The 20,729-nt window shown below is 35.1% G+C and overlaps 2 protein-coding genes across 2 annotated transcripts; one reads left to right on the plus strand and one right to left on the minus strand.

The window, feature by feature from the left end:
• Positions 1–281: 281 nt before the first annotated feature.
• Positions 282–7,666, plus strand: LOC107806019 (casein kinase 1-like protein 11). The gene is made up of 14 exons (XM_016630133.2): positions 282–1,174; positions 1,334–1,374; positions 2,076–2,145; positions 2,516–2,664; positions 2,759–2,854; positions 3,133–3,203; positions 4,883–4,944; positions 5,037–5,100; positions 5,209–5,293; positions 5,593–5,719; positions 5,894–5,967; positions 6,062–6,125; positions 6,695–6,828; positions 7,064–7,666. The coding sequence occupies exons 1-14, from the start codon at positions 1,099–1,101 to the stop codon at positions 7,328–7,330; spliced, it is 1,380 nt and encodes a 459-aa protein (XP_016485619.1). The 5' UTR covers positions 282–1,098; the 3' UTR covers positions 7,331–7,666.
• Positions 7,667–8,551: 885 nt separating this feature from the next.
• On the minus strand, positions 8,552–10,881 carry LOC107806021 (large ribosomal subunit protein eL14y). Its single transcript, XM_016630134.2, has 5 exons — positions 10,741–10,881; positions 10,546–10,647; positions 9,356–9,485; positions 9,129–9,241; positions 8,552–8,764 (listed from the first exon to the last, which is right to left on the minus strand). The coding sequence occupies exons 1-5, from the start codon at positions 10,741–10,743 to the stop codon at positions 8,711–8,713; spliced, it is 402 nt and encodes a 133-aa protein (XP_016485620.1). The 5' UTR covers positions 10,744–10,881; the 3' UTR covers positions 8,552–8,710.
• Between the last annotated feature and the right edge of the window lie 9,848 nt (positions 10,882–20,729).

Below are 20,729 nucleotides of genomic sequence, written 5' to 3' on the forward strand. Positions count from 1 at the left end.
GATGAAAAATATTTGAAAAAATTAAAACACTATTCAAAGGTACGGCGAGATCATTGGAATCCCTTCATCTTCATTAAATTTCTTGCGTTCCTAATATCCTTGTTATTCATATTTACTAAATTGGTATACATAAATTATTTTCTCTTAATATTCTAATTAATATTTGTAAGTTTTTAAAGATCTTTTAAAAAAAAAAATCTTGTTCCTAATTTACATTTTGGGGAAAAAAGAAACAGTAAAGACATAAAGGAGAAAAAGTTTACTGACAACAAAAGAAAATCATACGTACCTGCATTTCCTCATTTTTGTTGTCCTTGTCCTTTGTTTTTTTCCGATCCCCACCCACACGTAGACCGCAGTATATTCATTCAATCAATCCTCTCTCTCTCTCTCTCTCCTCATAGCGCTCCTTGCTTTTCCACAGCACACAGCAAAAATCAAAATCAATTTGCTTTCTTTTCAAAGAGTCCCTCTTTTCTCTATTCCTCTGTCAAACAAACCAAACAGATTATATACAGATAATATATAGAGATACACCAGTTTCTCGTTTGTACTTATCGGTTCGTACATTGATTGTTTTTATTGATCAATGGGGATCGGTGACTTTACTTGTAAATTAGGGTTTCCATTTGTTATGGTTATTTGAAGATTATTAGCTGGCGTTTGTATTTGATCGAAGGATGTAGCTGAATTAGTGTGTTACTTGGTCCGTAATTTCTAGGAATTGGGTTTCTGATTGAAATTGGATTGGTTTAACCATAGGTTTTGATCTTTAAAGGTGGTCACTTTTTTCTGGAGATTAATTATCTGTTTGGAATCATGGGAAATTTCTTTGTTTTCTAAATTTACTGAGGTAAAAAAAAGTTGATTACCGCTGTAAAAGTCTTGTTCTTGGTAATTTCAGATTGAAATTTGTATTTTTAACTATAGATTCTGATCCTTAAAGGTGCTTACTTTTCTGGGGATTAATTACCTTTTTGGATTTTGGGTTTTTTTGGGACTTTTTAAATCTATTGAGGTTCAATCTGAGTAAAACAGCGGGTAATCTCTGTAAAAGTTTTGTTCTTGGTAATTGGGAAAGAGGTTGATTGGATCACCATGGATCATGTTGTGGGTGGGAAGTTTAAGCTGGGAAGGAAGATTGGAAGTGGGTCTTTTGGTGAACTTTATTTAGGTATGTTCCATTGATTTTGCTTGTTGATTAGGTTTGATTATATATGATTTATGATTAGCCTCATTTTCTTCGTTTTGACCTTTTGTGTTATAAGTAGTTTTGACCTGCTCTTATATCTTTATCTTATTGTTTCTGCTCCTTGCTGCTTTGTTGATTCAGGTGTGAATATACAGAATGGAGAGGAAGTTGCTATTAAGCTGGTATGTGCCCGTCCCCAACCAACAATCGTCTATCTTTTGTGTTATTTTCTTTTGTTTTCTGTATACAGTGAGTTCACGTGGTTGCATTTAATGTTCTTGTGTAATGTTTAATACGTTTAGTTGTTGTTGTTACATCAATACATTTAGTATGCGTTAATCCAGAATCAGTTACGTAATTCTGTATCTAGATAGGCTGCTAGACAGGCAGCTGATAATACCATTTGGACGAGGCTCCAAATCTTTCAGCTGATAATACCATTTGATAAATTCTGAAACTGTTATATCCAATAGAAGCATTTGTAAGTTGTGGAAACTCAGCAAGTCCACCAATCCAAATATTATAAGTAGCATCTGATCTAGTTTGTTGTATAACTATGTTTTCTGGAAGAGGTTGTTGTAGTCTAAGTAGAAATGTACTATCTAGTTCAGGGAAAGCTTTTTTATGTGTTAAAAGCTTCTTAACCAAAAAAGATAACTTTGTTAAGTTGAATTACAAAAGGAGACATGTTTATCTCATTCGGCGAGCTTCTACATTCTTTTGTGTCATGCTGCTTTTGGAATGCAAGACTGATTTTTTTCTGGATTTATTTTGCTAGGTTATATCACAAGAATTTGTTTTAGTGACCTGTACGTTTTGACTCAAACTTTTCACATATTGGTCTGTTCTAAGTTTTTTTTCTTTTTGTTACTTCAACTTTCAGGAATCAGTCAAGACAAGGCACCCTCAACTACACTATGAGTCAAAAATTTATATGCTTCTCCAAGGAGGAAGTAAGTCTCACTTCATCAATCTAATCTTGCATATTATCTCTTTAAAACATATGCTGCAAATGTGATTTTTATTCCTGGATGTCTTGGGGGGGGGGGGGGGATAGTCGAGTGCTACGAAAGTACTATTTAAGTATTATCCTCTGCTTTTCCTTGCTTCTTTGGTTTTCAAATTAATGGACTTGGAGATTTTCTATTCCTTTATATGTCTTCTATCTTATAAGCAAGTTATTAGTTGAACAAATAAAAAAGACCTATTAGTTCAATGGCTTGTCTGAATTTTTGGTCATTCACATTAAATAGCAAATAACTTTGTCAATGGGACTTTTATGAATAGTGAATTAATTTCCTTATCTTTGCCATTCTGCTGAAGCCGGGATTCCTAATCTCAAATGGTTTGGAGTTGAGGGAGAGTACAATATAATGGTCATTGACCTTCTTGGACCAAGTTTGGAAGACCTCTTCAACTATTGCAACAGGAAGTTTACTCTGAAAACAGTGCTTATGCTAGCAGATCAACTCGTAAGTATCAGCATCTCATTCTTTTAGAGAATAATTTTCTGCATGTTTCCCTGTGCATTTGAGTTAATAAAATCTTTTCCTGTGTCATTCTTAGATTAATAGAGTTGAATACATGCACTCTAGAGGATTTCTTCACCGTGACATAAAGCCAGACAACTTTTTAATGGGCTTAGGTCGCAAGGCAAACCAGGTACTTGTTCATGTTCTGTCAGACTGACAGAATACTTGGATTACATGTCATATCTCTGCTCCTTTTACTTATGCAAAGAAAATTAAGTATAGGTTCATGTCAGTCCTTACTCTTTACACGTTTACCTTTTGGCTTCAACAGATTTAGCTTGTAAGTATTTTGTGCTGGTGCTGGCTGATATATTCTCGGTGTTAAAAGCTTATTGTTTCTCTTGATGATTTGACGGTTTTTACTCCAGACAAAATATATATATATTTAGATCTGTATACTGATGGCAGGTTTACGCCATTGACTTTGGGCTTGCCAAAAAGTATAGGGATCTCCAGACTCACAAGCATATACCATACAGGTAGCAACAATGTTACTTTTTCCGATCCTTGCAGTTGTTATATGCATCTTTCTGTATGCTTGTAAACAAGTATTATTAAAGGGGAAAAGGGGGGGGGGTAGAGTTTTGGTTCTCTTTCATCGTCCCTAGCAAACTTCCATCAGCAAGAATTTTGTTTGTTTGGTGCCTGTTGTATGAGTTCTAGAGACTTGGTTGGACTAATCAAAGCAATAGTGAGAATTTGGTTGTAAATAGTTTTAACGGCTAGAAGTACTTAATCTTCCAATTAAGATCTCCCAGTAAATATTTAGTGGCGGACAACTTAATACATCACTATATAGCCAGTGAAGCAACTTAGAGAAAATGATTTACCCTTTCTCAGCCATCAAGTCAAAAGGCTAGAAGGGCAACATCAAAACTAAACTCACACTTTCTGGACACCCTGGTGTATGCAACACCTAATACGGGGTTGGTGAATGTTGATACTTGTTATTTGATCAAGTATGAAAGTAAAGTCTCAATTTTTCTGTGTGAACTTTGCGGTGCTTAATGTCCTATTTTTCTTTTTAAACCACCTTTCAGAATTTTCCTACTTTTTCTTTGATGGCATCATTGACTAGTTTCTTATATGGAAGCTGTGTAAATAAAAGAAACGTGCTTAGAAATTACTGGAAAGATGCAGGATGAAAATACTCTTGCATTGGTTAGGAAGATGTTACTGTATAAGATTTTGTTCCGACTGTTAAGAAGCTCAATGACATTCTATAGGATAGTTGTTTAATTTAGTTGGCACTGCTCTGCCAATGAGCTGAGTATTTCAATTGCTAGAATGATATTTAATATTTACGATTTTTAGTGTCCTAATAGGAAGGGAGCCTTTTGGAAGACACATTTAGTATTTCCAGTAATTTCAGAAAATGAACTATTTTCTTTAATGCACTTAATGGCTGTCTAGCATTGTACAGATACAAAGACATCACTACAGTGTTGACCAAATTCATATCTTAGTATTTTTCATTGAGATTGTTGTTTCCATCTTTCTCTCTTGAAAATGTTGTTGCCATATCTTTCCCATTATTAAGTGCGGAAGATTGATCAAGGAAGAAGCATGATGAGGCTCTAGCTATGTTACTCGTACTCTTCAAAAATATTGTTGGGTGCGTGTCGGATCCTCCAAATTTAGTGCATTTTTGGAGGATCTGACACGGGTGCGGCATCACTTTTGGAGAGTCCGAGCAACATCAGGCTCTAGTCTGTATTTAAGCTGAGTGTTATTCGTAGAGAATCATATTATCTATAGATTCTCAAACTTTTTGGTAACCGGATGTGTATAGGAGATATTCCAACTTTTAATAAAATTATTCACCTTATAAGAAAAGAAGAGAAGAAGCATCAGAAACGTCGTTCACATTTGGTGTTTGCTGTTTCCTTTAGTAAAAAGTTATATGAATTTATTGAGCTAGCTGGCTTTGCTAGAGTTCTTTCTCTTTTGAAGTTCTGCTTCAATATGAAAAATCAGCAGTTTCTCGTTTTAGCTTGTTCATTCACTGTCCATGAAGGGACTGTAGAAGCAAAAGGATGAAAAAATAAAGACCGCATGTTGTTCAAATTTTTGATTCCTTGTTTTGTTCTTTTCCACTGTTTTGAGAAATTTGTTTCTTGATTGCCTCTGGTATGCTCTTCTCTTCTATTTTCCCCAGGGAAAACAAGAATCTGACAGGAACAGCTCGGTATGCCAGCGTCAACACACATCTCGGAGTTGGTAGGTGTATTTTTTTGGATTGGCAAACTATTCGGGGCGTAGCTAGCTTCAATATTAGTTATAATTGTTGTCCTTTTTCATTTTTCTGGCAGAGCAAAGCAGAAGAGATGATTTGGAATCTCTTGGTTATGTGCTTATGTATTTTCTTAGAGGAAGGTTGGACTTATATGTTTTCTTTAGCCATTTTTCTGACCTTCTGTTTCTTTTTGTAAATTCACGGGGTTTACTTGTTTTCTGAATTCGGATAATTTCTTCTTGGCTCAGCCTTCCATGGCAGGGACTGAAAGCTGGTACCAAGAAGCAGAAATATGATAAAATCAGTGAGAAAAAGATGTTAACACCAATAGAGGTACTTATTCCCTAAAATCAATACATCTTGGTGGTCTGTTACCTACTCACCATTTTTGAATTATCACTACATCCGTCATGTCAAAGCTGCAATCCTCGTCTCAATATCTTATTGAACTGTGATTGAAACACGAAACTGCCCTGGGTTGGATCAATATGGGTCATGTCAGATGTATTTATTCTGGTGAATTGTACTGTTGTCGTTGTGGATAATATTCTGGCCTTAGTTTAGGCCATCTTGCCTCTGATGAGTAGTGCATGAGGTAATCCAGAGAAGACTCCATTTTTTGTCCATTACAGGTGCTGTGCAAATCATATCCATCTGAATTCATATCATACTTCCACTACTGCCGATCATTAAGATTTGAGGATAAACCTGACTATTCATATTTGAAGAGGCTTTTTAGAGACTTGTTTATTCGTGAAGGTAGTTTCTCTTGTTTTTTCTTTGTATAAACCTGACTATTCATACTGTTTGGCTCCAAAATTTATCCCAGCTGTTAACTACCCCAACTTTAGCCTTTGATAGATATGATGTGGGCTTTGTATCTTTAACTTTCATAACGATCCAAAAAAAAAAATCTTTCTTTCGTTGGTGCAGGTTATCAATTTGACTATGTATTTGATTGGACAATTTTGAAGTATCCTCAGATCGGTGCCAGTTCAAGAGGACGAGTTAGTTTTGAAAACTTTATTTTAGTTGTTATCATTGATAATTGTTGCTTAATCTTTTTTATGAACAGTAGTGTATGCATTGTCTTGCTTCCAGATTCCTAGTGGGAACGCCGGACTAAATGCTGGGCCATCTGCTGAAAGACCAGGAAGGACGTCAGGTATTATCTTTTTACTGAAGTTGTGGAAATTTTTAGTAGCTGGTTTTAGGAATTACTCAGCTAGCTTGATTTATTGCATTCAGTTATTTCTTCAAGCAAGACAAATGTCAAGATCATATCTTTCTATCAATGAGACATCGAAAAAATACAACAACTACTATGCCTCAATCCCAAACAAGTTGGGGTCATCTATATGAATCCTCATGGACCATGTTTCTCCACTTAAGCTCAATTCATGTCATCATCATAGCAAATAAAAATAAAACTGAAAAATAAGTTAAATATGTAGAAATAATGGTAGTAATAATAATAATAATAATAATAATAATAATAATAATAATAATATTAAAGTTCTCTATCAAAAAAATAAATGAGCAAAAGAAGAAAATCTTTCTATATGTGAGTTTTTGTTCTTGATTTTTGAGTATCAGATTATTTCTTCCCTGAATTATGAGGATTCAGCTCTTGAACTTTTGCTAGCATCTGCTGCCTCTGCTTGTTTGTAAACTTGCAGCGTTTGGCAATTTATCATTCACTGACGCTTGTGATGTGTTAATTCTACAATCCAGTGGGGCAAGATATTCGAGACAAGTTTTCTGGCGCTGTTGAAGCATTTTCCAGAAGGAATACTTCTGCGGCTGGTAGGCACGGGGAATACTCCAGACATCGGACTTCAGAGGATGTACCTTCATCTAAAGACGTGGTATTGATCCCTCCTTTATGCTCCCCCACCCCCCACCCCAAAAAAAAAAAGAGAAATCCATTTTCTTTCAATCGGATAGGAGGGTTTTGTGCTGTTCTGTAGATGCTTATTCCTTTTTGTTAATGCAATGACTTGATAATTCTGAATCCTAGATATATTTCTGCATTTTATGTGATAGAAAATTTGCAGCATTGAGATGCATGCTAAACTAGTAATCTTCTACTCTTATTTGTAGCAAGCTGATTCAGAAAGAGGCCGTACCTCGAGAAATGGCAGCTCTTCAAGAAGGGCCGTCATTTCAAGCAGCAGACCGACCTCTTCTGGTGAACCCACAGATAGTCGCTCAAGCAGATTAGTGTCGAGCACTGGCCGTCTATCTACCACACAGAGAATTCAGCAGGGAATCGAACCAAAGCCATCATCATTCTCCCGAACATCAGTCACAAAGGGTACCCATGATAACCCTCTTCGGAGCTTTGAGTTTCTTTCTATCAGAAAGTAAGGGGATGCACTTGTAAACAGAAAATTTCCTGATTGTTTGAACATGCAATCCTATTTAAGGATGTCTCAAGTGCTGTAAATTGGAAATGTTTTACCTTCTATGTGACAATTGAAGCTGATCCAACTTCTCATATTCCTTGTTTTTGTTCTTAATAGAGTTCCTGGCGACCCATAGCTCATTTAGACTCATCCAAAGAAATGTTGGGTCAAGTGCAAGAGTTTTATATATATGCGTGGGACGGGTAGCTTGATAAATATTGTTGTACGAATTGATGTAACTTTTACCTTATTCCTTATTCGAATGTTTAGTGGAGGAATTCTTTTCTGGGGGTTTGAATGCATCTTTTTAGGCCAGCCTTGGAATATTTGAAGGTCGGATTGCGCAAGTGGGTGTGATGATTAATATTTAGCTATGAGAAAGATTTTGCAATTGCCTTGGATTATGTTACACGTGCATTTTCACACTTGTTCTTGAACCTGGGTTTGGAAATCAGGAACATGCATATCCTTTGAAGATTGCCAGTCTCCCCAAAGGAAGGCCAAATTCTTTGCTCTTTCTCTTGTGTTTTCCCTCAGCTAAATAAAGGAAAAGAATAGCTAGTATCTTGCGTGTCTAGTTGAGTTTTCTCCTCATCCTTTTCCCTTCTTGCTTCTTTTACATTGTGATAGAAATGAGTCAATGTAGAGTTTGCAGGAGGTCTTGATCTCTCTGTTTGGTTAAACTTTTAGAATTCGACCCTCCACAAATCAAATATATGTTCTTTTCAAGACCAATAGATCTCTAGTATCAGTCCGAAGTTTGTAATTTGTGGAAATCATATTCCAAATAGTAATACTGGAAGTACAAACAGTAAAGAGGCAGAACGTTTGCGCATTAGCGTAAAAGGATTCTGAAATGACAAAAATATTAAATTCCTCAAGGACTCGACTTGTCCAACTAGATTAGCTAATGCATGAAGACAGGCAACGTCAGTTATTTTTCGTGATGCATGAATCATTATGCAAGCTTTTATACGACACTTGTACAGGAAAATCCTTCAGTGGCAGTGTGGCAGATGGAATCATATTTTCAGACAGAATAAAAAGTTTCTATCGAGAAAAAATCCCCAAGCAAAATGTTAGTAATAAAATTTTTGAGCAAATTCTCATTACCTAAAATGATTCATCACTCGAGTGAGATCACTAGCATGAAACCAAAACATACTGAGTGACAATATGAAAGTGTCTGCGAAGGTAATCCTTGAAACTTTGGGAAGAGGATGTTCACCATCATAATTCAAATAAAACCAAAAGACTTACCAGTAATGAACCAAAATCTAAAAGCAAAACACAAACAACTTTCAAAACTCCTATCATACAAATCTCACTAATCAAAGAGTTCCTAAGCAGCCTCCTTCTTAAGCTTAGCAAGCTCCTGCCTTACAACTCCAGCCTTCTGCAATGTCAAAACAAATGTATCAGCCTTGATATCAAATACAAATGAGACCTTACTAATATCATGCAAACATAAAGGGGATTACGGGAGCCAGCTAAATTCTAACTAGCCACATGATCAACAGTTTTTTCAGGTATGCCATTTAACTCGATCAAGTACAGTTGAGAAAGGAATATTGGTCCATAATACAAAGTTTTGGGCAAGATATTATCATTTTGCTTTTTCAATTTAATGATGACACCTTTTTCTGACTTTTTCAGGCAAACAATATCACTCTTATCCTGCTTACCCAAGAGTGGTGATAAGAGATTGGTAGATTGAATGAGTCGAGCAAAATGAAGCTAAGTGAAAGACATAATCGGACCTTTATCTTTGCCAGCATGAGCTTGAACCTGTCAAAATCATTAAGCGATGCCCTCCTCTTCTGAACTATCAACTTTCTTCCCCAGGAACTGCTCTCCCATTTGCTCTTCACGTCTGGGAGAACGAAAATCAAATGAGAGGTCAATCTTCGTAAAACTAGCTGCTAACATCAATTGCTAATCTACATCTTTTAAAACGAAAAGAAAATCTCTTGAGCACTGTACTTACCAGCAGCCTCCATAGCAGCAACGAGGGTCTTCTTCTTTGGAATCCTTTTGATGTCAATTTTGATATCTGTGAGTGAAAGCCTCTTAAAGTTAATCTGGCTCCTCACCATGCCAGGAGCATCAACAAGCGCCTATCAATTGAGAAAAGATATGGAGTCATTACCAAAAATTAGTTAAAAAAGTTCTTCATTTTCAACAGTCAATTAAGTAACTACCTACCATCAAGCTTAATCTAATAAAGTCAACTAGGAAGTCACATAGCCTTTTGGATTGCTTTCGATCTACCAGAACATATCAGCCTATCTATCATTTGTTTTCACTTTTTGTTCATTGTATTAAAAGGAGATATAAAGGGAATGAAACATAAGCAAAAACCTATCAATTAGCTACAATGCAAAAACAACAAAGGAAGTATAAAGAAAGCACAAAGATCCTAGAAGAAGGTAATGTGTCCCTTGACGCAATAATATAGTCCTTTGTGCAGTTTCCTCGAGGAATATTTTCAACCGAAAAAATAGTTCAGTTGAGGAAAGTCAAATTATCTTTGTCATCGTAACTTTCTGTTAACTAAAGGGAATAACTGACATTGCAGTCAAGACCATTCATGGAGAGTTCCACAAGGCAGAACAAATAACTCTCCACACTTTATTCTACTCTATAAGGCACAGATGAGAATAATCCACAGAACAAATCCAAACTTGAAAAAAGAGCACAGCAGAACCTATCAATAAATAAACTCGCTAACTAAAAACCTAATAAAACAGGCAAGCGGATATACAACTTTCTTAAGAAAAGCCCAATATTCAACATCTGCAAATGACTTATGGAGCTGCTAATTTCAAAAACTACCATCTAAACAAATAAAAACTACTTTGTGGAAATTTTAGAGGAAGGCCTCAGATCATGTTGCTCAATCATGTTTTATATGATCAGACAATGTAGGCCTATTATCATGTTCTATCATAGGCCTTAAGCATATCTAACTAAGAAAAACAAATCAGCTCAATAGATAATAACAAAGTACTAATATTATACAATATCCTTTTTGTCCTTGCCAGAAGGCATGGCAAACGGTTCCAAAGTACTCTATTTCATTTTTCATGAATGTCAGCTGAACACGGAGTTTAATATGTAGATTTGATTACCGAGAAACTATTAGAGTATAACAATTGCTCAGGGAAGCAAATTTACCCTATTTTGGTCAATGACATCGACGATAACAACGAGATTCCCATAGTCCTCCCCGTAGTTGACAAGGGCGACTCTTCCGATTTCCACGAACCTCTTGAACGGCTACAGAAAGCAAAATCCAACACATTTTTACAAATCTCAACATAAAATCTCAGAGCACGGAAATGCATAACTGTGTGAAGAGTGAATACGTACCATTTTCGACGATTTGAGGAAGCAGCTGACCAGGGGCGAAGAGTGAGGCTAATTGTGCGTGATGTCGAGTGAGTATTAGGGTTTTCGAGAAGATGATATAGTACTAGGTTTTTCTGTATCTGGATCTGGACTCACTACTTTGCATTTATATGGGCTTAGGCCCATTTAGGATTTGTGCATTATTAATAGGAATTTTTATTAGCAAAGGTTGATACCTTATTTGTTTTAAATAAATATTCTTTTAAAAAAATTATATTTCATAGCTACCTTTTGATTTTTATAGCCAAATATCTATTTATGATTACCTCCTACCCTTAAGCCATAAAATACTCTTTGTATTATTTTTCTTTCTCATTCTTTCAGATTTTTCTCCACCATCTCTCTCTCAACGCCAGTCTTTCTCCACGAATACAACCACTATTCTCCACTGATTCATCTCCATTGTCTCACGAAATTTTCATTGTCAGTGGGTTAGGGCTATGAATCAATGTCGAAATCAAACCCTAGAGAGAAAGATCCACCCCGTTCTGATGGCCGTTGATTTGCCACCCTGCTCCATTTGGATGCTAATAAGTTTCACTTTTATAACGAAGAGTATAAAGACGTTGCTTAGCCTATGAAATGCTAGGAAATTTCTCCTTTTTTGTCTTCTCTTCAGTTTTATGGAATCAACAATCTAGAGGCTATTTTTCTGTCTCAATTGAAGTTTGTAAATTATAGTTTTTATTTGAGGAAGAAGTGGCGAAACAGCATCCCCATTTCTTTACAGTGTTCTCAATCAACACGAGCAGTACTGCTATTATCCTTTCCAAACCTGTATTTCCTTTTGAAGATAATCTGCTATTGAAAATAGGGAATTTTTTATTCATTCACCTTTTCACTGCTTAGATCTTGATGAGATTTCCACTCCTTTAGAGAAAATGACTTTACTGATATGTTATCTGCCTATAGATCAAATGATAGTGTTGTTGGCCTAGAAACGGACATGTGAATTGAGCGAAATAAACATTAGGGTTTGTTCTTGAACAAAGATGACAGAGTTTGGGGCTGAGCAACTTGAATTTTCTGTTAATATATTTCAATGTATCTTGATGTATTTACATGTATTTCATTGTATTCATTGTCTTTTTTTCCATTGTATTTCAAAGTATCTCGTTGTATTCCATGTATTTTATTGTATTCATTGTCTCGTTGTATTCCATAAATGTATTTATATATTTTTTTAATTAATATAATTTATGTATTCAGATGTATATATGTATTCAATAGCTTTGTTTTTGTTGTATTTATCGGCTAGAAAAAATATTCAGCATATTTTCTCTGAAGATTGCTATGTTTTTGGGGTGTTTTTCGGTTGAGAATCTTTTTTATAACTGGAAATACAAATTTTATGTGTTATAATTGAGTTTGTTGAGTTATATTAGGAGTCTATTATATTAATTGATTCACTTTGCGTTTAAAAATAGCTGAATAGACCATGAATTGCGCTATTTACGTTACTGTAGTCACAAATACATATCGTGAATACAGTCGAATACAATAATCTGTCTAGCTGTAATCCCCTGTTTCACGCCGTGAATACAATCGAATTCAAAAATCTGTCTAGCTGTAATTCCCTATTTCATGCCTAAAAATGCTATTGTATTCATAAATACAGTAGCTTAAATACATCGAATACACTCTAAAAAAACCCTGAAAACACAGCTATAGGAAGTAATATAGTAAACAGTAGCTACAACTAGCTAATATCCACTAAAACATAGTGGTTTCTGAGAGTGTCTCTTATTAATATAAGCCCTTTTAATCAAAAATGGGTTGGATAAGCCCACTCACCAATATAATACTCGTTAAAATAGCACGAGCTAGCCAGTTTTCGGACTGGCCATTCAAAAATAGCTAGCGTATGCAAAGTTATTGAAAAATAACCACTATTTTGCTACAATAGGCACCGATCCAGCATAATATACTGGAGATCGGTGCACTTGTGTATGAACTTCCAGCATATTATGCTGGAACTCCAACACGCAAAAAGTTCCAGCATAATATACTGGAGATTGGAGCACATGCGTATGAACTTCCAGCATATTATACTGGACCGATATATTATACTGGAACTCCAGTATATTATGCTGGAGTTCCAGTATACTTATGCTGGAACTCCATTATAGTATGCTGGAGTTCCAGTATACTTATGATAGATCTCCATTATAATATGCTGGAACACCAGTATATTATGCTGGAGTATTTTTCGGATTTTGAACAGTGTTTTCGTTCAGATTTATCTTTACATAAAAAGTGGCTAAATTTCGATTACTTTTGAAACTATGGCTATTTTTGAATGACCACTTGTAAATCTGGCTATTTTTGAATTTCTCCCATAATACTCCATCAAGGGAACGTTACACAATATAGTTGCTAAAAAGTAATAGTCGCAAAATATATATTTATTATAAATTAATGTGTAATATTCAAGAAATATACATATTTTTATACATAGCTGGTTAATAAGTTTTTGCATATTGGCTAGTGGATATAATTATTTTGGCCGACCGCCCAAATATGTAACTCCATCAATTTATGGGGCAGTACACAAATAGCCACTTGGAGGACCGTTGTTTAAAGATTAGCCCAAATTTAGAAATTTTGTAAAGTTTAACTGTCTAAGGATCAAATTCAGACTCGCGAAACTGAAGTCAAAAATATATAGTGGGTCTAAAGTTTCAAACTTCATACATACTTTTTTTAAGTGTTGTACCACATAATCTATCTTATTCTTTAGGCTACTAATTCCGACCTACTTATTATGTACGGTTGCTTGTAGTAATCATCTTTTAGCTCGGTAATTTGATAGTGCAAAATTTCATTTATACTGTCATCGTATAAAAAAATTATTGGCGTGGCGGCTATAAACTTGTTCTCAATCAATTCTTCAAATAATTTTCCTTGTTTTCGCACTTCTCAGAAAAGGAAGAAGCAATCACATAGCTTAATATGAGCTCATGAAATATCTGTTAACGTCTAATTTATGTTGTTGCAGGGACTTTTCAAAATGATAAAATACTATTTTTGAAGAATCATACGTATCAAATGATATTTTCAGAAAGACTGGACAACACAGTGTCTAATTACTGGTGGTGATGGCGGCAATCATTTGCCATAACTTGCCTTCTTGAACTATATATACTGATTTGACTAATAATGGGGGTCCAAATTCTTCATTTTTATCAAGAATATTACATGATTGAATGCTATAGGTGACATCTGGAAATTAATAGATGGACGAACATTTCACAAACACTTATCCTCCTATCACTATATAAGATGAAATATAGTTTTCTGAAGAGTAAGAAAAAGAATATTGCAATTGGATCATTTTGTAGGTAATCGATCACAAAATTTCTATATTACATTTGGATCATTTTGTAGGTAATCGATCATGAAATTTCTATGATAAACATTGTAATTTGTAACGATAAAAATAGTAAATTAAATTTACTTGCTATTGCAAGTTAAACAACATTGATAATATAATTCTGTTTACAGTGCCAGTTAATATAAGTTACACGTGCAATAATTAGTGTATTTAATTACCTTATTTTATGCTTAGTTAGACTAACAAGCATTAATATGGTTAAATATTTTTGCAATGTAGAAAACAATGCTTGAGAGTATTATATTAATGAACTGGGATTTTTCTGCAGACTTTTCTTGTGTAGAAGAAGTTGGATAGAATCACACATCAAAGAGGCAGCAAAACAGTATATGTGATAGATATATATGATACAGATGAAATATTTGTCTCTACACCTAAAAAAACAACATATAAATTAGAAAATGCGTGGCAACATTTAAAGTGCAGTGATTGTATTATTTAATGCTTTTGTCTCTGGAAAACGTCACATTTCTCAGAAAACTTCTTCTTTTGTTGCTCAAGTTTCATTTACTTTGGATTAAATGGCCCCATTCAATAATGTATGAATAAAAACAAGAGTAATTCACTGGAAAATTGCGGCTGCTATATACATATCACTGTGCTCATTTAAATTTTATATCGGAGAATTCTGAAGTTATGTTATCGCATAAAGTCCTTAATGGTTCCATCTCTCTCCTCTAAGGAGAAATAAGGAATATAGCGCGGTTAAGACCGAACTCATTGCTTATGTTCAGAATTTAATATTTGTTAGTAATTTCTTATTTACAATTTACTTGTGCATTTTATGTCGAAAATGAAAGGTTAAACTGATTTTTTCATGTCCGTGGTACACAGTTGCATATTTAGGATATTTTATAAGCAGTGGCACAATTTGAAAATGAATTAACTAACACAATAATGATAAGCGGTGTTATTTTTTATATTTATCTTCAATATTTTTATTTTTTTTATACATATCTAACAAATATTTTCGAAGAAGTGGTGTCCCGTGACACCACATGCAACAAGGTATGCCCCTGATGGTACATGTATCTCTGCTATAAATATTTGACTATAAACACAATTATTTATAATATTGTAGGTATTAATTTAAGATTATTATAGGAACTTATAATAAACTTCAAATTTAGAATCCGCCTCTTGAATTGTAGGGAAGCTCTATCATAAGAACAGAAAGGGTTGGTAGGTTAAGAAGAGCTTTCAAAGTGCTATTACCTAGTTAATAATCAGTTTCCTGGGAAAAAGTTAGATTCTCTGAAGTGTATATATAGCGATGTTCTTGAAAACCAAGCAATAATGCATGCATGAAGCCAATATAATCCACGTAGCTATAGCCCTCCCTTCGATAGCTATCTGTATGGAAATGGAATGATACGTTGTTGTCATATATTAATCATGCACATATATAGTTTATTTAGTATTTATATATAAGCATACTGTTGGCTTTGTGTCACGACTCTGCATATTATTAATTCATATGCTACTTATGTTAGCACTAGTGGCAATCATGACAAATATATATACATATATATATGATTTGTAATCCCATATTTTCATTAAAGTTCACCGAAACATATGACGGAAATTGCGCCATTAATCAATTGTCGAGAAAAAGTTCGTAAATTGGTTGACGCAGGACAATCAACTATATAGCGTAAAGGGCAGCCCGAATACCAAGTTCCGCTATGCGCGAGATTCAGGGAAGAGGTCCGACCACAAAAGTCTATTGTATGCAGTTTTACTGCTGTATTTGTGCAAGAGGCTATTTTCACGACTCGAACTCGTGACCTCCTGATCACATGACAACAACTTTACCAATTACGCTACAACTCCCCTTCCGATCAACTATATAGTGTAGTAAAAGTAACTAACAAGAAGGATTAATTTAGTGGCAAGTCGTCTCCATTTTAACCCACGAGGCTGATAAAGCCAACTTTTTTTTATTTATTTAAAAGAGATCTCGGATCAAAGGATTTGTCCATTTAGTGGAACCTCCCCAAAGAATAAGACCATAGATTTATGTTGTTCTCGGCAACTTCGAGAAAGTTTGTGATATGCTATTACCTACGTATGGTGAGAGTGTTACGGATCTAAAATTTAAATTTTATGAGTTTGAGATTATAATTTTTTTAATTTATTGGATTTTAATATAAATTAATAATTTGTATATATTTATTGAATTTCTTAATATAAAATTAAACAAAAACTTCTAGATTCGACTGAACCCACAACCAACATTATAGTTTCGTCCCTGGTACGGTGTCGCACCAAAGTTGGTCCCGCGAGTGGGCTCAAGCTAAAGCATGAAAAGAAAAGTTGGCTTTCTAAAGTAAGCTCGCACACGAGCGGACGCACACTAGCTCAGGGCCTGGGACATACGTTACTTCGTCATTTCATGAATTTAGTACAGTATTATTAATCAACATTTACAGGGACACAACTGTCGCTGTTTTAGCACTGTCATAACTTATCTACGTGCCCATAGCCCATCTCTCATTGGAAATTTGATGATTCCTACGTAGTACGTACTGCATGTCAACTAATTAATTGCTACTAATTATAACCTAATGATTTTTAGCTCATGACTTTGTAAAGATTTATATACAAATCCTAATCATTCTTAGCTCATGACTGATTTCATGTCAATAACAAATATCATGCAAGTTGAACGGTTATATGTGTATTCCTTATATGTTTTGATGATCTAACAAATTCACTGTTAAGAATCAGATAAAGAATCTGATACATATCTTCAAAAACTTAAAGATCAACAAGTCTCCAGTTGGGGGCACAGTTCAACTCTTCAGAGTCAAAAGAACAACAGAGGAAATAGATAGATACCAGTTTTCGAGGAAACTGCACAAGTCAACTGCCCCAGCTGTAAAGTTGCTGCCTGCACATGCTACAGTACAGAAATAGTGCAACAATCAACTTTATAGGGAATGCCTTTTACCTAACTTGCTTACATCATTCTAAGTGATGTCACAAATGTATTATTAACATCAAGGAAGGTAAAAATAAATCACTTGAACACTTAGAGAATTTACTCAAGCACACTCATTGTGATTGATCATCCAGCAAACGATTCTCAAGTGCATCAAGAATAAAGAACAATACTGCTACAGACCAGTTCCCCATATCAAGTTATTGTATGTCCTTAGTTGAATTGTAACTTTGTAAAAGCTCTTACTTGTAATTCCTACTTAGCTTACTTAGAAGCATTGTGTAGGAAACCCTCTGAATCATAAACCCTTGTGTTTGTGTCTTGACTAGAGTCGAGTTGTAAAATCTTTGTAATAGAGTTATTATAAAGTGGCTTGTAATAGAGTTTTACAAGTTAGTGAGGTAATCCAAAGTTGATCAGTAGTGAAGTTGAAATCTTACAAGGGCAAGTCGTGATTTTTAATCCCGTTAAGCTGGGAATTTTTCACGTAAAATTTCTCTGTATTCACTTACTTACTGTAGTGTGCGTGCGTTCTGTGAAAACTAATATAGATCTCGGTTCTCTATACAGTTTGGTGGACCTTTAAATTCTATCAATTGGTATCAAAGAAGGTTCTTTCTGTCAGGTTAACACCTAGAAAGGATCCTCATGGCTGCTCCGCCAAACTTCGAAGAAGGCCAGTCTACTTACAGATCACCAAGGTTCAATGACCAACATTATGGATTGTGGAAGACTAGGATGCACGACTTCATCATGGCTGAAGATTTCGAGCTATAGGATATCATCTGTGATGGACCCTTTGTTCCTACAAAGACTGTTGGCGACCCAGCTGTAGCCATTCCTAAGACGAGGAAGGAATTCAATGACGCTGATCGAAAGGCCATAGAAAAGAATTTTCGTGCAAAGAAAATTCTTGTGTGTGGCATTGGTCCTGATGAATATAACAGGATATCGGCTTACCAATCAGCAAAAGAAATTTGGGAAGCCCTTCAGACAACTCATGAAGGAACAACACAGGTCAAGCAATCAAAGATTGACATGCTTACAACTGAATACGAGCTTTTCAGGATGAAAGATAATGAATCCATCCAAGACATGCACACTCGTTTCACCTCTATCATCATTCATAAATGAGCTTCACTCTCTTGGAGAAATCATTTCAAGAAACAAACTTGTCAGAAAAATACTCAGTGTCCTGCTCAGCTCCTGGGAAAGCAAAGTGAACGTTATTACAGAGGCGAAGGACTTGCAGGAGCTAACCATTGATGAGCTTGTCGGTAATCTGAAGACATATAAAATGAAGAAGAAGAAGGACAATGAAAGAGAGCCCAAAAGTGAGAAGAACCTGGTCCTCAAGACAGACAACAATGATTCAAGTGGTGAGGATGGTGATATGGCTTACTTGACAAGAAGATTCCAGAAAATGGTTCCCAGGAATGGAGACATTCCAAAAAGGGGTAGTTCTAGCAAGCAAAAATATTATGACCTCTATCATAAATGTGTCAAGCTAGGACACTTCATCAAGGACTGCCCTCTCCTAAAGCAAGATCAGTATAAAAATAACTTTGACAAAGCAGACAAGAGGAACCCGGTTCCTGATAAACGCTTCAAAAGAAAGAATATCGCCAACAGTGTTGTGAAGCAAGCTCTTGCTACATGGGGAGACTCCTCTAGCAAATCTGAAGAGGAAAATGATCATGGTGATAGTTCAATGATGGCAGTAGAAACTGAAGCAACTGAGTATGACTCAATCTTTGCCTTGATGCCTCAGTTTGATGATGATGAAGATGACGACGATGATGATGTAAATTTTCTAGATGTTCAGAGAAATCTAAAATCTTATTCTCCTAAAAAACTCATGTCTTTGGCGAATGTGTTAATTGATGCTTATCACAGTCTTATAATGATAATGATGCTTTAACTGTGGAATTAGGAGAAGCAGAACAGTCTAGAGATGACCTAGTAGTCGTTATGGTTGATTTAAAGGAAACAATTGAGAACCTGAAGAAAGAGAAGGATGCCTTAGATGAAAAAGTTGCAAATATAGAACATGAAAGAGATGATCTAATGGTTGTTTTGGTGGACCTAAAAGAGATCATTGAGTGTGTAAGAAAAGAAAAAGAAGTCTTAACTGAGAGAGTTGCTAAGATTGAGCATGAGAGAGATGACCTATTGTGAGCATGTGATTTTTGCCCTATGTGAATTACTCCCATAAATTCAAGAAAAATAAATTTTTCCCAGTATTTGAAATTTCGTAGATTGTTTGTAGCATTTTGTTAACTGTTGCATTTGTCTGTGCATGTTTAATTTTATCTAATTCATGAAAAAAATACAAAAATACATTGTATTTGCATCTAGGATTTAATTTTATGTTTTTAGATTAATTAGTAATTAGCTGTTTTATAAAATGTGAAAAAATCACAAAAATAGTTCAAGTTGCATTTTTACTCTTTAATTTCGAATTTGTAGCTTTTTCTTTTAATTTAGGACTTAATTAATTATTAAATATTATGTTGAGTTTTTTTATATAATTTGGTAGGTTAATTTAATTTTTAAGAGTTAGTTTAGATATTTTAATTTGAAAAAAAGAAAAAAATTGGAAAATGAAAAGAAATTAAAGAAGAGGATTTTTGGGCCCTTCAAATTGATTTCCCCCAGCCCAAATCATTTTACCTTGAAACCCGTTTGGAAACCGGCCCAAACCCGTGTCCCTTTACCCGGTCTGCCCCCTTATCTAACCAAACGACCCCGTTTCGATGTCCCCAATCAGGACCGTCGATCTCACTTGATCGAACGGTCCGGAACTGAGCCCTTTTTATATAAAACTGTCCTAAAGCCCTACCCACCATCTCCCTCACTTCTTATCTTCGTCTTTAGAGAATCACATCTAACCCTAGCGCCGCCCCTAAATCTCCACCATCTCTGGCCGGCGGCGCCACCCCTAACCAGCCCCAAATTAACACCATAGAATCCTTACAGCCTCCCCTCTCCCAATCTCCAACCAATCTCCTTCGAATCTTTCCAAAACCCCTCAAATATTGAATCTGAGTTCAAACCCTAAAAGCCTAAAATCAATTTCCATTGAATCTGTTGGCATGCATGACCGTAGGATTCCAATTCTTTTTAGTTTAAAGCTTGATTCAACATAAATCGATGCTATTCTTGTTCTTGACAAAGAACAAGTGATTAGCATCAGTTTCGTTAAATCGAGGTGTCCAGTGGTGGTTCGAGTTCGATTTGGTAAGTTTCTTCATCATTTCTATCCCTTTTTTACCATCTGTTCGTCTCCCTTTCTCCTATTTTTTCTTTATTTCAGTTTCTTTTGATGAATTTGTTGATTGGTTTTAACTTCTGAACCTAGGATTTCCCTTTAAGATTAATTTTGTGTCCGTATTTGTTTCTTGGGCTTTTCAGTTTTGCTTTTCAAGTTTTAAATGTTGTTCTCTGATGTTGGTTAGATTATTTACTAGCCATGCTTAATTGTCATTTATGACTTTAAAGTTTCTGATTGTTTTTAGTCTTATAGTTGGTCTAATTAGTTTTGTTTCGACTTGATATTTCAGTTAATTCTAGCTCGTTAGTTTAGCTTTAAAATCAGTAATTTAGTTAGGT

Source organism: Nicotiana tabacum, chromosome 8, assembly GCF_000715075.1.
Source record: "Nicotiana tabacum cultivar K326 chromosome 8, ASM71507v2, whole genome shotgun sequence".
NCBI classification, from domain to species: Eukaryota; Viridiplantae; Streptophyta; class Magnoliopsida; order Solanales; family Solanaceae; genus Nicotiana; species Nicotiana tabacum.